Genomic DNA, 16,833 nt, shown 5'->3' with positions numbered 1-16,833 from the left:
ATATCCACTATAGGTAGGGTAAAAAACCGCTAAATGGGTATGAGGTTGAGTATAGATAATTACCCGCAAAAAATAGAAGGTATGGGTGCGGGTATGGGTACTATAGTACCCAACCGGCCCATATCCGCACACACATGTTATCATTATCATTATTATTATTATTATTATTATTATTATTATTATTATTATTATTATTATTATTATTATTATTATTATTATTATTATTTGGGAATATATTAACAAATTAACTTAAGCTATAGCTTTCAAACTCACTCTTTTTTTAAAAAAAGTTTGAGATATATTAATTAATACTCTAAAAAAATAATAAATAAATTAAGATAAAATCAAGAAATAAACCACCTAAATCCTAATCAAATCTAAAATTTAAAAATGTATTTAAGAAAAACTAAATAAAGATAGATAAAATCTACCAAGTCTAGCAAATCACAATAAAAACTCATAAAATCCTGAATTAATTAAAAATCTGAAAATTTAAGAAAATTTAATTAATATACTCTAAAAGTGAATCTAAAATAAAATAAAGTATTTTCTGGATTTAAAATAAATGATAAGATAAATTAAAATAAAATTAAGAAATAAACAACCTAAATCCCAATCAAATCTAATATTAAAAATGGTATTAAATAAAGATAGATAAAAACTAACAAAATCTAGCAAATCACAATAAAAACTCATAAAATCCCGAATTAATAAAAAATTCGAAAATTCAATAAAAATTAATCAATTTATTCTAAAAATAAATTTAAAATAAATTAAAAGACCAAATCTTATCTTTTAAAATAATATCAATCAATTATTTTAGAATATATAAAATTAAAACATATATCAATTGAAAATTATATCTTCTAAAATAATATCAATTAATTAGGTTAGAATATATAAAATTAAAATATATATCAATTGAAAATTATATCCTCTAACAAATTGACACGTGGAATAATTTTTATGAGAATTAATCTGGGAGTGACACGTCACTAACTTGGCCTGTGGGAGCGACACGTCATGCTAGAAGTTGTTCTTTTCTAATATATATAAATGAGTTGGGCCAGTTTCTGAAAATACTCAGGCGTGTTTGATTGCAGTTTCTGAAAACTGTATTTAAATTTTTTTTATAGAAAAAACTGTTTGAATGATATGTTTTCCGACATTTAAACAAATTGTAATTTGAAAAAACTAAAAACAGAAACAGAAAACATATTTTAGTTGGTATGGTATTTTAGTTTTAATAACTTAAATTGAAAACTGCTTTCAAAAACAGTTTTAAAAAACAAACAGGCTTGTAAATTTTCCAATTTTTAAAAACAGAAAACAGTTTTCAAAACCTATAATTAAACAGTTCTCAAAAACATCTAATTCAAATACATCCAGAAAATTGAACAGGTTGGAAGGTATATGTTTTTTCAGTGAAAAAATAAATGTACAAGAAACATTATTGGGTTTTGAAATTATGGGGTCAACATACATAACATTAGTATCTCGCTCCTCTAATCTCACTTTAGAGGATAAAGTGCATAAATTTTAAAGGATAAAGTAAATCATCACAATTATTAATTGTGTTATTTTATCAATTTTTTAAGGTAGATAATCATTATCAATGAAAACATAAGTTTATTAGATTCTTAAGAAAAAAATGTAAGAAAGCATAAAATACAAGAGTATTAAACATGTATGCAGGGATGAGGCTAAGCGTGAGAGAGTAATTAATAATGTGGGGGCATGCACGATCGAGGACATAAAACTTGAGGACGATGCCAAAGTCATACCTTTCCTCCCTCACTGCAATGACTTGATTAATTTCATTTTCTTGGTTACAAAGCTTAGAACAATAACGTTTAGTGCATTATTATTACATATATTACAGGCCTTGCGGTGCATGATCAATCACAACAGTTCTAGCTAGCTAGGAACTTGGTTTCAAAGAATTAATCAGCAAATTAACACAATTTCAATCATCATTCAATTGTATTCGTAGCCATGTCAACCCGTTCCAAAGTATCAACACCTAGCTCAGGTTTGATCAGCCATCAAACACCACTCCACGCACTCCTTGGCGGAGGAAAGAGTAAGCTATTTTTAAAACCTCACCTCATCATGTCTCCTTCATTATTAATGTCTCTAAATTCTTCTTGTCATGTTACTCTGTCATTGCTTTTTCAATAATATCAACGATGATTTCACATATCTTTCATTGAAATTTTTAGAGTTGCATCTTAAATTTCATATTTGAGTCACATACAATCAAACTTTCGTAAATTCCCTTTAGTTAGGGTTCAATAGTTGTTGGATCAAGATTCTATGCACCAAATTTAAAACTTCATCATCAAATAGACAATTTGAATCTTTAAATAGAAAGATGTTTCATCATCACGCAAAAGATATCGATCCTGACTACAATAAATTTAGGAAAAATCACCAACAATAAATCCAAATCTCAAATTTTTCCTTTATTTTTGTCTTCTTATCACATTATATTCTTTTTTCTCTTTTTTTTTCTTACTTTATTAATGGACAAAAGGGAGGAAGATGACAAGCTGAAATCATAACTTGAAACTGTTCAATATCATGATTGGTAGAAAGCTTGTCTCCTATGACCTCTATTCCAAAATAATGGTTTGATGTGGTTGGGCTTGGGCCAAGTTGAGCGAACATGCACTAAACCCCAAAACATTGGGTGCATTATTGCTCATATTCCAAAGGCAAAGACCAAACAAAAAGTAAACAACATTTCTTTCTATTTATTTATTTATTTTTAATTTTTTTGCAGTTGCTGATGTGTTGCTATGGACAGACAAGGTAACATCAGCAGCAGTAGTAGCTGGGTTCTCCATTGTTTGGTTTCTGTTTGAAGTTGCTGAATACAATCTTCTTACTTTGGTTTGTCACACCCTCATAGCCTTTATGCTAATCCTCTTCATTTGGTACAATGCAGCTGGACTAGTCACATGGTAATTAATCAAAATGAAACCTTACACTTAGTTGCGTAAATTAATTTGTTTGTGCAAACCATAGTTAAAATCATGTTTATTAATTGCAGGAGAATTCCTAAAATCAACGATATTGCAATCCCAGAATCCACCATTAGATATTTCCACACAAAGCTCAACTTGTTCTTGAGGAAATTTTACGAAATTTCAACTGGCCAAGACCTGAAACTCTTCTTTGTGGTATTAACAAATTAACAAACCATTTTTCACTTATTCTAATAAGTAATTTCTACCAACACACCCATATTTTGTTAATTAATTAATGTATTTGTTAACTGATTGAATTTCAGACAATATCTGGTCTCGTGATCGTTTCAATTATTGGGAATTACTTCACCATTGCTAATCTTCTATACCTCAGTGAGATCCCAATTCCCAAACACATTCCAATTTTTATTTTCTTATGGCATAGTTATATATGAATTAAGCTTCCTAATTGAGCTTGGCTTATAATAATTGTTGACTATTCTTTTTTCCAGTGTTTTTGTGCTTCGTGACAGTTCCTGTTATGTATGAGCGGTATGAATATGAGGTGGATTATCTAGCAAGTAAAGGAAACCAAGACCTGAGGAGATTGTTCAGCACATTGGATTCTAAATTTCTCAACAAGATTCCTAGGGGACCTGTCAAAGAAAAGAAGTTCATGTGAAGTTTAGATGCTTGAAACAACATAAAATTAAAGCAGATATGTCCAGTAATCAATCTGTGTGCATGTTGCCAATTTAAATGAGTTATGGCTATCAAAGAAATTTAATCTTTAAATTATTTCAGTGCATGTTGCCGATTTCCTGCAGTTGAATGTTTAAATTCCTGAATATATGTTTTAGTTGCTACGTCTGACAGAATTCTAATACAAATACTCAAGTTATACGTAGAATCTCATTAAACTCACCAATCTTGTAATAAAAAAAACTCACCAATCCGGTGGACCAATAGTCGGATGGGTCAAACTACTAGGTTTTTTTCTTCTTCTTCTGAAAACATGTAGTAATTCCAATGTTTTTAGGGACTTCGGATAAGTTTTGGTGGAAAAAAATAAATTTATTTAAGATTTTCATTATATTATTAACTTTTTTTGGTGTACCAATTAATTAACTAGCAAACCCACACTTCCTATGGATCTGCTCGTCTTGACCCACTTAAGAAATATTAAATGTGAGTTGGATTCGTTGTTCTTACTCTTTTTTTTTTCACCGAAACTTCTTCTATATTCAAAGTCACATTTCTTCTAACCTTCTTTATTCTCTCCATAGTGGCGTCAACCATGCCATTGGAAGAAAAAAAAAAGAGATTAATGAGGGTGGAAGGCCTCGGCTCAATGAATAAGAACTTAAACTTTAGTTTATGGATTAATTGGGAAGAGTAATTTATTTTAAAAACTCGTTCAATTGGGCCAAGAATCACACATTATATTATAAGTTAAAAAAAAGTCTAGTAGCTTCATGCTGTGTGAAACAACAATTAGATAGCGTTTGGTAGACAAGTGGGAAGGAAACGGATCCGTTCTGTGTTTGTCATGTATTTAAGATGGAACGGAACAGGACAAAAGGCTCCAGGAACGGGACACTTTGATTCCCTGAAAAATGGTGAAACGGAACGGAACACTCTCTTAAAACTTTTGCTAAGTTAAAAAATACCCTTAATTTATATTTGAAATTTTATGTACCTAAACATTTTAAAATCACTTTTAAAATTGAAAGCACTTATTATATTTGTAGACAAAGTTAATGAAAATCTACTTTTCAAAAAAATCACTTAAAATAAAATCAATTATTTTTTCAAAAGTAAAATCACTTTTTGTAAACAATGATAAACGAGTCAATTAGAGTGCGTTTGATTCAACTTATTTTGGAAAAAATCACTTTTAAAATCAAAAAATCACTTTTTTAATCAAAATATCACTTTTTGTGTTTGTTTCAGCTGAAGGTGAAACACAGATTATTTGAAACAGTTACTTTAGATTGTCATGAAAATCTATAATGATAGATGAGAGGAGATAAAAAAAAGTGATTTTAATTAGAGTAGTCAAACACGAATCAACTTAATTAAAATAAAATCAATTATTTTTTCAAAAGTAAAATCAGTTTTTGTAAGCAATGATAAACGAGCCAATTAGAGTGCGTTTGATTCAACTTATTTTGGAAAAATCACTTTTTAATCAAAAAATCACTTTTTGTGTTTGTTTCAGCTGAAGCTGAAAACAGATTACTTGAAACAGTTACTTTAACTTATAATGAAAATCTATGATGATAGATGAGAGGAGATGAAAAAAAAGTGATTTTAATTAGAGTAGTCAAACACGAATCAACTCATGCTTTTCTCAAAATCTCTAAAAAAAAATATAGTTAAAAATCAATATTTTTTAATCTAAACAAACGCACTTAAAATAGCTTAAATAAATAATTAGGTTTATGCTTTTTTTCAATAGCATACTAAAACAACTAAAACAATATATAAGTGATTATTTTAAAGAAATAAGTGATTATTTCATGGAGTATACAATAACAAACGGTTTCTTTGCAAAATGTTCAATTTGTTTTCATCAATCAAATATTAAACATGCAGGGTTATATATGTAATTAAAATCATGGTTCTGTTCTATTGACTTGGTGTTACCAAACACAACACACAAAACATTATTGTCCTGTTTCATCCTGTTCTGTCCCGTTTCGTTATGTTCTGTCCTGTTCCGTTTCGTCACCAAACGCTACCTTAGTAAGCATTTTTTAGCTAAAGCTTGTAATTATTACTTATTGTTAGACACTATTTTTATAGTGCACTATAGAATCCTCTTTAGAAGACAACCAACAAGTGAGATTCCATATGAAAAATTCCATTAACTTTGTTTGTGGGCCACTTAACTCGCATTCGCTAATCTCCAACGGCCCAACTCCCATCAAGTAGTCATAATCGCCACTATTGTCTTTTGGTGACAATAATCACCACTTTCATTTTCAGTTGTTGCACAAGGTATCATATTCATGTTAGGACAATAATTGGTGGGGTTCGGATTCCCCACATGTAGTTCCAATAATGATATATACACACCTAATTTTTAAAACACTTCATTTCCACCTCTTTTTGTTTTTATCTCTCTCCTCTTTCCATCTATCACATCTCATACTTTCTCTCTTTTACTTTTCCTTTTCTTCCTATCTCTCTCATCATTCCACCTCTTCCACCTCAAAAGAGAAGTGTTCAAAAGAGAAGTGTGTAAATAACATTACTCCATCTAGATCTAGTACTCTTTATTCATATACCATTAATGTTTTATTCACACTCTTTTCATAATTACATAAAAAAAAAGACAAGAACATAAAGAGAAATTGAAGATATAATAAATGGTGTGATATGTAAAAAAGTTGGTAGTAAAAAATACTTCATGAAAACCAAAGTGTAGTATGAATGAATCAATTCTTTTACATAATTAGGTTTCTTTCTCTAGGTGGACAAGCCACATAAACCAAAAATTAAAGCGTACTCATTACCATGTCAACCATTACGTTTTCAATTAGGAATTTGATTATTGCATGTCACTTCTTCCACCGTAGAATACTAAACATCATTGACAGGAGTTGCAAGGTCTGTTTGTTTGTGTTTTAAATTAAAAAGTAACTAGATCGTAACCCCCACATCGTGGGGTGGATGTTAATGTAATGATTAATATATAGTTATTTTTTTAATTTTAATATGTTTAAACTATTTTTTAATTTTATTGATACTAAAAATATTTTTCCGTGCTTAGATAGTGAATTATTATACTTTATTTTTTGGTACGTCAGAAAGAATTATTATACTTTATTACATATTGAAGGAAATAAAATGATCATTTTTCGAAGGGCTTCAAGAAATCATAGGGCTCCCAATTATCTAAGGGATATATTTTTAATGCTATAAAGTTCATAATTCACAATATGACACCCATCATACTACTCACCACCTTGACTATAAGTCTATAGCAAACTCTCTCTTTCATGTAAGTCTTTTGTGTGCCGAATATCCACAAAATTATTCACAAGCAGCCACGTGTATATATGTTCACCGGAAGCAAACTATGATTGAAGAGCTTCAAGCCATGGAAGCTAATAAGACTTGGCTGATGTTACCTTACGTCCTTACCTCCTGACAGAAAAAGCATTGGTTACAAATGGATCTATAAGATCAACAATAAAGCAGATGGCTCCTTAGAAAGGTATAGGCTCGGCTAGAGGTTAGCCGGACGTGATAAGTGAAAGATAGAAAAAAAAAAAAAAAGAGATGTTTGTGAGTATTTAGTATTTACACTAGAGTGATCTGTAAATTAAATTGCCACTCTTGGAGAAAATGATCCAGCATAAAAATGATCACAGTTGCCATGCCATGCATGTTAAAATGCCTTCAATTGAATACAAATTCTGCAGCTAATTTCTGAATTGCATCTCAATGAGTATAGCAATTGCTTAGCATATTGTTGTATTTTAATTGGCAAATATGAATGTATGATAAAATGCACCATAAATACATATAGTTAATTTTAGTGACTCATATTATTGTTGTAAGTTATAATTACTTAACTATAAAGAGAAAGCAAAATATGACGCATGAGACATGGGGTTGTGAGGAGTAATGTCGCATCAAAAATGATTGTAAGTTTACAAAGTCATAGCAACTAGCAAAGCATCCAAGTTAAGTGGACACCATCACTCACCATCAAGAAGCAACTTGACACATTTGTTGAGAATATAATGATCGTCCTATTATATATCAGTGGCAAACAAATCATTGACGCACCAATATGTATACTACTTAAATCTCTCAACTAAAATATGACGCATGAATAGAAGGTTCTCTTCTTCTTTATTAATCTCAACTTCTATTCAACTCTCTGACATTATGGCTTTGTTTGGTTGGGTGGAAAGAAAATAGAAGGAAGGAAAACACGGAAATCAATGAATGAATTTGGACTAACTCTTAGTCTAAATTCATTCATTGATTTCCGTGTTTTCCTTCCTTCCATTTTCTTTCCACCCATCCAAACAAAGCCTATAATTACGTATGCCAATAACCCGAGAGGAAACATGAAATGATTAACATTATGTTTAGTTGTATGAATAGAAAACATGAAGAAAAAATTAAATGAGTAAAAGAATACATTTTGGTTGTTGGCAGAAATAAAAAGTGAAAGAAAATTAAATAGAATTTTGAATTGTAAAAATTGATACTTAAAACATAGATGAATATAAAAAATTCATTGTATGAATTTTTTTATAGACCAATATTAGTAAATTAGTTCATTCACGATGGTTTGAACCTTGACTCCTTCACTTTTTATCTCACTCAACTTTTATATCGTCTATTTTTTACCATTATGTATACGTTGATTATGAATCTTTAAAAATCAATATTAAATATATTTACATATAATAAGAACAAAATTAATGAACAAATTACATTTTTAACGATTTTCTAATAAATTTCCTGTTACAAAAACTCAATCAACCTACCACTAACTCTGAGGCATGAATGATCAAAGTTTATGGGCTTTTCCCTCCAAATTATCAAAAAAAAAAAAAAGAATGATCAAAGTTCACGTTTTATTCTACAAAATTACAAACTTGCCTTGCATAACAAAACAAAGGCTTATTAAAAAAAAAAAAACAAAGAAAACCATGCCAGAACTGGAAAATTGGTGGTGTGGTGCACGCGCTGTGGGGTCCATTGATCTTGTCTTTAGTGGTGGGAGTGAGTGAACACCACAGCCACACTTGAGGGTGAGTTAGGTGGAGCTAATCTCTGATTAAGGAACACTAACCATGGTTAAGGATGTGTGTTACTATGTTGGAGTACACTGTGTTGTGGTACTCATGTCATCACACATCACTGAGAGTGAGTGAGTGTGAGTGTGTGTCTTTCTGTGTGATTGAAGAGAACCATGTTCTTTCTTTGCATAAAGGTATCTACTTTGTCGTTGGTTGGTTGTAAGAGACGAAAAATATCACTATGAGATTTCTGTTTTTGTGTACAAAAAAGTAAATGAAAAGGGTATTCTCAGTTGACACCATTGCTCACTGAGGTATGTGAGTGAGTGAGTGAGTGTGTGTGTGACAGTGATAAAGAGAGAGAGGAAAAAAAGAAGAATCTTTGGTGTCTGTCTCATCTTCCAACTAACACCACCTTGGATATTTTCAAGGGTAGGAATTTTTTTTCACCTTGCCCTTCATTGCTCTTGTGAAAAGCTTGTTGCTTTCTTGCTTCTTCTGTTCATTCATGTGCTAGTTTAGCCTCTCTTGAGCTTCTACTTGCATCTATGGAAGATGGGGTAATCATGCATTTTAATAATTCTTGCTGTTTGAATCGATTTAAAATTCCATGGCATTAATTCCTCCAATTCTCAGTGTTACTACTAGATTTTCCCTTTTTGTCTTGGTATGTCATGTTATTAATAACTCTATTACTAGATTCAGAAGTCTAGGATTTTCTCAAATTATTGCTATAGGTGTCTTTTTTTGTTGAGTGTGAGATTCTTTGGAATATAACTTGACAATGGCCTAAGTATTTAAACACTATCAAACCCAGCTGAAGGGGGTCTTTAATCTTTAGTGTGAGATTTTAGATTTGTCTGTCCTCTGTTGTTCTTTTCTCATGGGGTCTAAGTGCATATTGTAAGGATTGTATGCCAAAGCTGACACCATGTTTGGATGGGCTTCTCTTTTCTCATAATCAATTCTGAAACTCAAAGCTACTCCCATAGACTTCACCCCAAAGTTGATTTTGTCTTTAGAATTAATTGTATAAGAATTTCCAAACATGCACTGAATTAAGCCATGTGGGTAAAGAAAACTGTTCATACTTTACTATAGATCTTTCTTGTGATGTAACATTATGTAATATTGATTCTGGTATTCTGAAGGACTTGCTAGTTTATTTGTTTTCAGGTTTCTGAGTTATGACTGTTTGAAGGACTGTGAACAATCAATATAAGCCTGCTTTGTCCCTTAAGAAGGTGATTTGGCCCATCGCCAAAATGGCTTCAAGGTCATATTCCAACTTGTTAGATCTCACTTCATGTGGCTCCCCATCATCTTTTAGTAGAGAGAGGAAAAGGCTTCCTAGAGTGGCAACTGTTGCTGGAGTACTATCTGAACTTGATGATGAGGCCAGCAACAGTGTTGGCTCTGATGCTCCTTCCTCCATCTCTCAAGAGAGGATGATCATTGTTGGTAACCAGCTTCCCATAAAGGCACACAGGAAAGGCAATGGTGAGTGGGAATTCTCATGGGATGAAGACTCACTTCTCTTGCAGCTGAAAGATGGTCTTGGAGATGATGTGGAAACTATCTACATTGGTTGTCTCAAAGAAGAAATTGAGCCAAGTGAGCAAGATGATGTTGCTCAGTACTTGCTTGACACTTTCAAGTGTGTCCCCACTTTCCTCCCTCCTGAGCTTTTCACTAAATTCTACCATGGATTCTGCAAACAACACCTATGGCCTTTGTTTCACTACATGCTTCCCCTGTCACCTGATCTTGGTGGTAGATTTGATAGGTCCCTTTGGCAAGCTTATGTTTCTGTGAACAAGATATTTGCAGATAAAGTGATGGAAGTGATTACCCCTGATGAGGACTATGTTTGGGTCCATGACTACCACTTGATGGTTCTTCCAACTTTTTTGAGGAAAAGATTTAACAGGGTGAGGCTAGGATTCTTCCTCCACAGTCCATTTCCTTCCTCTGAGATATACCGAACCCTTCCTGTTAGGGATGAACTTCTTAGAGCTCTTCTAAATTCAGACCTTATAGGGTTTCATACTTTTGATTATGCAAGACATTTCCTCTCCTGCTGCAGTAGAATGCTTGGGATTTCTTATCAATCGAAGCGCGGCTACATTGGTCTTGAGTACTATGGAAGAACTGTGAGCATTAAGATTCTTCCGGTTGGGATTCACATAGGTCAGCTTCAATCTGTCATGAACCATCCTGAGACAGAAAGCAAGGTTGCTGAGTTACAAAACCAGTTCAAAGGTCAAACTGTGATGCTTGGGGTGGATGACATGGATATCTTCAAAGGAATCAGCTTGAAACTGTTGGCGATGGAACAGTTGCTTTTACAACATGCTGATAAGAGGGGCAATCTTGTTCTGGTCCAAATAGCAAACCCGGCTCGAGGCCGGGGAAAGGATGTCCAAGAAGTGCAGTGCGAAACTTATGCTACTGTGAAAAGGATAAATGATACATTTGGAAGGTCTGGATATACACCAGTGATCTTGATTGATACACCACTTCAAAGCTATGAGAGAATCGCTTATTATGTGATTGCAGAATGTTGTCTTGTTACAGCAGTGAGAGATGGGATGAACCTTATACCTTATGAGTATGTCATTTGTAGACAAGGAAATGAGAAGATAGATGAGATTTTAGGGATAAACCCACTTACTCAAAAGAAAAGCATGCTGGTAGTGTCTGAGTTCATTGGTTGCTCTCCATCATTAAGTGGAGCAATTAGAGTGAATCCATGGAATATTGATGCTGTTGCTGACGCTATGGATTCTGCTCTAAGGGTCCATGAGTCTGAAAAAAAGATGCGGCATGAGAAGCATTATAGGTATGTTAGCACACATGATGTTGCATATTGGGCGCGTAGCTTCTTGCAGGATTTAGGAAGGGCTTGTAGAGATCATCAGAGGAGGAGATGCTGGGGAATTGGTTTTGGTTTAGGCTTTCGAGTAATCGCTTTGGATCCCAACTTTAGAAAGCTATCTGTGGAACATATTGTTTCAGCTTATAAGAGGACCAAGCACAGAGCAATTCTTTTGGATTATGATGGTACTATGGTGCAGCCTGGATCAATCAGCACAACGCCTAATGCTGAAGCTGTTGGCATCTTGAACAGCTTGTGCAAGGACACTAAGAATTGTGTTTTCATCGTAAGTGGTAAGGAGAGAAAGACTATTAATGAATGGTTTTCTTCTTGTGAAAGGCTAGGAATTGCTGCAGAACATGGTTATTTTGTGAGGTATGTCTTTTTCCTTGGAAGTGTACTTATTGTGTTAAGTGGTGACTGTAAACTTTACCTGTGGTTTTTCTTTTTGGTGCAATAATTATTTACTAGTCAATTGTTTAATTTATTAAGAATGGTGAATTTTTTCTTCTCTCATATTTGGTACTTTTATTGTTAATAGAGTTGTCACTTCAAATGAACTCAAATGTTTTATTTTATGCATGAAAAAATATTGAGGAAAAACATGAATTATTTTCCTTGGCAGAGTTAGCTTCTGTGCTCAAACTGAAGTTTATCCTCTCTTTTTTTTTTCTCCAGGGCAAATCATAATGCACAATGGGAAGCATGTGTTTCTGTGCCTGATTTTGACTGGAAGCAGATTGCTGAACCAGTTATGCAATTATACATGGAAACAACTGATGGTTCTAACATAGAGGCCAAAGAGAGTGCTCTTGTTTGGAATTATGAGTTTGCAGACCGAGATTTCGGTTCATGCCAGGCTAAGGAGCTTCTTGATCATCTTGAAAGTGTTCTTGCCAATGAGCCTGTTTCTGTTAAAAGTGGTCCTAACTATGTGGAAGTTAAACCTCAGGTCAGTAACAAATACTTGTCTTTCTACTTTTAATATATTATGATGTCAGTTATATTTAGTTGTAGTCACTTATATAGATCACTAAAGTGAATTCCAATATTTTTTTCATGAAAAATACTAAAGGGCATTCAATGATTCTCCCATGCACTTTTTGTTCTGTCTTTGCAGTTTCTTTATCTTGGAACTTGAAAAAACCAACTTAAAACATTGAATCCCCATTTTGTGTGCTGAGTCTTTGTCCTCCAACTTTTGGTGCAGGGTGTGAGTAAAGGGATTGTAGCAGAACGTCTTCTCTTAACAATGCAACAAAAGGGAGTGATTCCAGATTTTGTGTTGTGCATTGGGGATGATAAATCAGATGAGGACATGTTTGGGGTAATAATGAATGCAAGGGCATCACTGTCCCCAGTTGCTGATGTGTTTCCTTGCACTGTTGGTCAGAAACCTAGCAAGGCCAAGTATTACTTGGAAGACACAAGTGAGATTTTCAGAATGTTGCATGGCCTTGCCAATGCTTCTGAGCAAGCTGCTAGAAATTCTTCTCAGTCTTCTCATTAAGCTTTTCTAATTTGTAGCACACATAATAGTTGCAGCTACATGGTATTTGTCTGTAGTGGGGTTATCCAGTATTAGATTGCTTGATCTATTTATAGCATGTTTGGATTAGTTTCGATTTCATCATAATCAATTATGGCACTCAGAGGCTACTCAATAAGTTCCTCTCCATAATTGGTTCTGGCTTTAAAATCAGTTGTAGTAGAATTTCCAAACATGTACTTAATTTTCTGGTTGACATGCCTATATTTATTAAGATGTCTTGCTGGGTCATCCAACATACAACCTGATACCCCAACCTTGTTGCAGCTACCAAGTGTTCTAGGTTGATAAATTATATGATGTATCAGATCATTTTGATGTATAATAACGTGATTCTTGAGTGGGAATGAACGCTAGGATTGTGAGCTAATTAATGTCTTCACTGATACAATGGCGGGTCCGATTTTAAAAACATTGATATTTAGCCTTAGGCCTCCTGCAGCCAAAGAGTGCAAAACCTACATTAGCAACTTTTCTTTATGAAAACCATGAGCTATTTGTGAATATTTTGTTCTGTTATCATATCTTCATTGTATTTCAAAAAGAAAAAGAAAGAGTAAAATACACTCACCCCCCTCAAGGTTTGCAAAAATGACACTCCACCCCATTGTTTTTTAAAATCTACACTCCACCCCATTTTTTATAAAGGCAAAATTTAGTGACGAAAACAAATTCGTCACTAATAAAAAATAATTACTAATTAATTAAAATTTAAATAAATTAAATGCATATACACTATCATACATCAATTTATGAAAATAATTTTACTGAATTAAATTTAAAAAAATCACTCACTCTGTCTGTTAAGTCCACGTCTCATCTATCTCCAAATCATATTTCTCACCACAAACGGTCACCACCAAACCTTTACTCCCTTTAACACGACGACAACCATCCCAGAATGTGAAACCCCATGGCACCACCATGCCTCAAAGTTTTGTTGCGACCTGAACCCCAGAACGTGAATCGCACATCCCAAAGTCACTTGTTCAACTACTTGTTGTGAACTTCACCCCTTTAAGTTGTGAGCGAACGCTTTGTTGGTTTAAGATGTTGGATTTTGTTAAAAACGGTGCTCCACCACATCGTTGGGTTCTAATAACCTCCGATCCACTTCATATTTCTTAATTTTGTTTCTCTATTTTCTTCACCCATTTGTGTTGCTTTTTGGGTCTACAATCCAATTTTAAAAATTGGAGGTATAAATAGATTATTTTGATTAAAATTGAATTATTACCAAATATGAAAACACAAGCATGTTTCACTATGTTCGAGATATGGTTTGTCAACCAGTCATGTGTGTTATTGCAGAATTTGCATTGTGAATTTACGGAGGAAGAACGCGATTGAGAGAATGAGGAGGACTGTGATGTTTTCATTTTTATATTTATTGAATTATATTGAAAATATTTTTTGAAATTATTGATTAACAATTTAAATAATAACTAATTATTAATGAAGAATATTTTTCGTCACTAAATTTGTCTCTATATAAAATGGGGTGGGGTGTAGATTTTATATAAGAATGAGGTGGAGTGTTATTCTAACAAAACTTGAGGGGGGTGAGTGTACTTTACTCAAAAAGAAAATATCGATAGACATATGCAGCATCCAACACCCTAGCGACATACAGGTTTGAAATTTGTTGCTATAGTATGTAAATTGTGGCGGTTCTTATTGCTATAATATTGCACACCATGTATTTCTATGTATTGCGCCCCAAAAGACAATTAATGGAGGAGGCTTTTGACAAAAGAGTAAAATTACAAATAAATCATCAACAATTTGCTTAGTGAAGAAGCATCTTTAAATGAAAAAGTGGAAAGCTTATAAAAGTGTCAAAACAATATATTTTAAAAAATAATTAATCACTTTGGAGTGATTTTTTCGTCACGTTTTAGTCATATTAACCGTAATGTAGACATGCCTCACTCAACATGGTTATGTCATGCGTCATTTGAACTCTAATTTATTTTTATATGGAGAGTAAAAGTCTTGTAAACAAAGTCTTACTGAATGTGAAGTTGTCACATGACAAAATCTCTATACTTCTTTTTTTGTAATTACTGGTGTTTGTCTACATGAAATTTTAAAAAAGAGTCACGTGGACAAAAGTCATCGTCGACATATCACAGCAAGTAAAAACAATTCCAAATTGAAATTCTTTGTTTTTTGGCCAAAAATTGTTTAAAAACCAATTGGTCTAAACAAAAATTAAGCATATAATATGACCAATTATTAAACATAATGTCCTTTTTTATAAAGGGAAACTGAATTTTACTAAAAAACAAGCTATTAAGCGTATGGTAAGACCAATTATTGGCTCGGACCGGGTCATATTAGATAGAAGTGTGAAGTTTAAGCTCTTTGGAACCTCCTAATTTATTTTGTATGGTTATATGATCCCCCCCCCCCCCTCTATTGACATGGCTCTTAAGTAGACTTTTCCACTTTCATTCTTTAATATATGATCACGAAATTACCCCATATGGCGTATATTTAAAGGGATAGGACCAAAACAAGGGTAAGCTCGCATCAAATTTAGAGGTGGCAAATTTCAATAAACGAATGTGAAACCTTGGATATTTTAGTCGAAGGAATATAATCACTATATAATATTCTCTGGGTCACTTGTTTATACGCCACTTTAAGATAAGATTTAGACAAACCATGTTTGCACACACGCTTTAGAATTTTCAACCCAAAAATGAAGAGTTTTAATATTCAAGTCAAAATGAAGCTTTATAACTATTCCACATTCTTTTTTCTTTTGTCCTATACCTTATAGATTAGACACTGTTCCCATCATCTTTTCGTGGCTACTAAGGGTTAGCATTTAAATACCTTTTGTAGCATCTTCCTATCTCTTCCACACAATTGCAGAGAAAAACTTAGAATCTGGAAGTCTTGCTCAGCATAAATGGTGAGGCAATGGAAAGAGATGGGATTGACAACACAACAAGGAGGTGGTGGAAGCTATGGTGAAGAGTTGGGGAGTTTTGTTTTTGTCTTATTTGGAGCAATAGTGACCTTCTCTCTTCTGGCAGGTATTATGTTCATGTGTGCAGATGGAATATCCAAAGATTCAACCAGAGCCTCTACAGCCAACAACTATGGGAATGGAACTACTTGTGGCGGAGGTTGTGGGGCAGGGTGCGGTGGAGGCTGCGGTGGTTAAGATTTTGTCTATTCCCTCATCTCAGCACAATCATCATCTGATTCATCTTCCTAGTTAGGAGCATAGGAAGTATCTATGAACATGCTTTTTATTTTCGATGTAGCCAAGATAGTATATAGGGTGCTATGATTGTACAGATTCTCTTTGATTAACAGCATGATTGAAACAACTTATTTTTCTCAGAATCAATTGACACCAAAAGCTGCTCATAAAAGTTTCTCACTAAAATTGATTGCGACTTTAAAATCAATTATAGAAAAATTTCAAAAAAAATGCACTAAAAAAAGTTTCTTCCACGTAATAATTGGTGCCTTTCAAGGTCTGCCACATAAGTTCCAACAAGTTGGAAGAAGGTGCAAGCAATGGATGAGATCATTGACTTGGTATCTGCTTAAAAGGTAGGTAGTTTGCTAAAAATAAATAAACTTGTCTCAAAAGTCACAAAATATGTCTATATTTGATTTAACTAAATCAAATCAGAAGTG

General features: G+C 33.2%; 2 protein-coding genes across 4 annotated transcripts; both read left to right on the top strand.

The window, feature by feature from the left end:
* The first annotated feature begins 1,881 nt into the window (after positions 1–1,881).
* On the top strand, positions 1,882–3,775 carry LOC130718335 (reticulon-like protein B9). Its single transcript, XM_057568914.1, has 5 exons — positions 1,882–2,083; positions 2,786–2,966; positions 3,056–3,185; positions 3,296–3,365; positions 3,485–3,775. Exons 1-5 carry the CDS (start codon positions 1,996–1,998, stop codon positions 3,652–3,654), a joined length of 639 nt encoding a protein of 212 aa, XP_057424897.1. The 5' UTR covers positions 1,882–1,995; the 3' UTR covers positions 3,655–3,775.
* Positions 3,776–8,855: 5,080 nt separating this feature from the next.
* LOC130721360 (alpha,alpha-trehalose-phosphate synthase [UDP-forming] 5-like) lies at positions 8,856–13,420 on the top strand. Of its 3 annotated transcripts, none has more exons than XM_057572145.1 (4): positions 8,856–9,175; positions 9,920–11,996; positions 12,300–12,573; positions 12,832–13,420. In XM_057572145.1, the coding sequence occupies exons 2-4, from the start codon at positions 10,009–10,011 to the stop codon at positions 13,129–13,131; spliced, it is 2,562 nt and encodes an 853-aa protein (XP_057428128.1). In that variant the 5' UTR covers positions 8,856–9,175; positions 9,920–10,008; the 3' UTR covers positions 13,132–13,420. The 3 variants fall into 3 exon arrangements, with proteins under 3 accessions (XP_057428128.1, XP_057428129.1, XP_057428130.1); XM_057572146.1 differs by having other exon boundaries at positions 9,166–9,303; XM_057572147.1 differs by lacking the exon at positions 8,856–9,175 and adding an exon at positions 9,341–9,810.
* Positions 13,421–16,833: the final 3,413 nt, after the last annotated feature.

Source organism: Lotus japonicus, chromosome 5, assembly GCF_012489685.1.
Source record: "Lotus japonicus ecotype B-129 chromosome 5, LjGifu_v1.2".
Lineage (NCBI taxonomy): Eukaryota > Viridiplantae > Streptophyta > Magnoliopsida > Fabales > Fabaceae > Lotus > Lotus japonicus.
The sequence above is the reverse complement of the archived record's forward strand: the minus strand, read 5'-3'. Positions and strand labels throughout refer to the sequence as shown.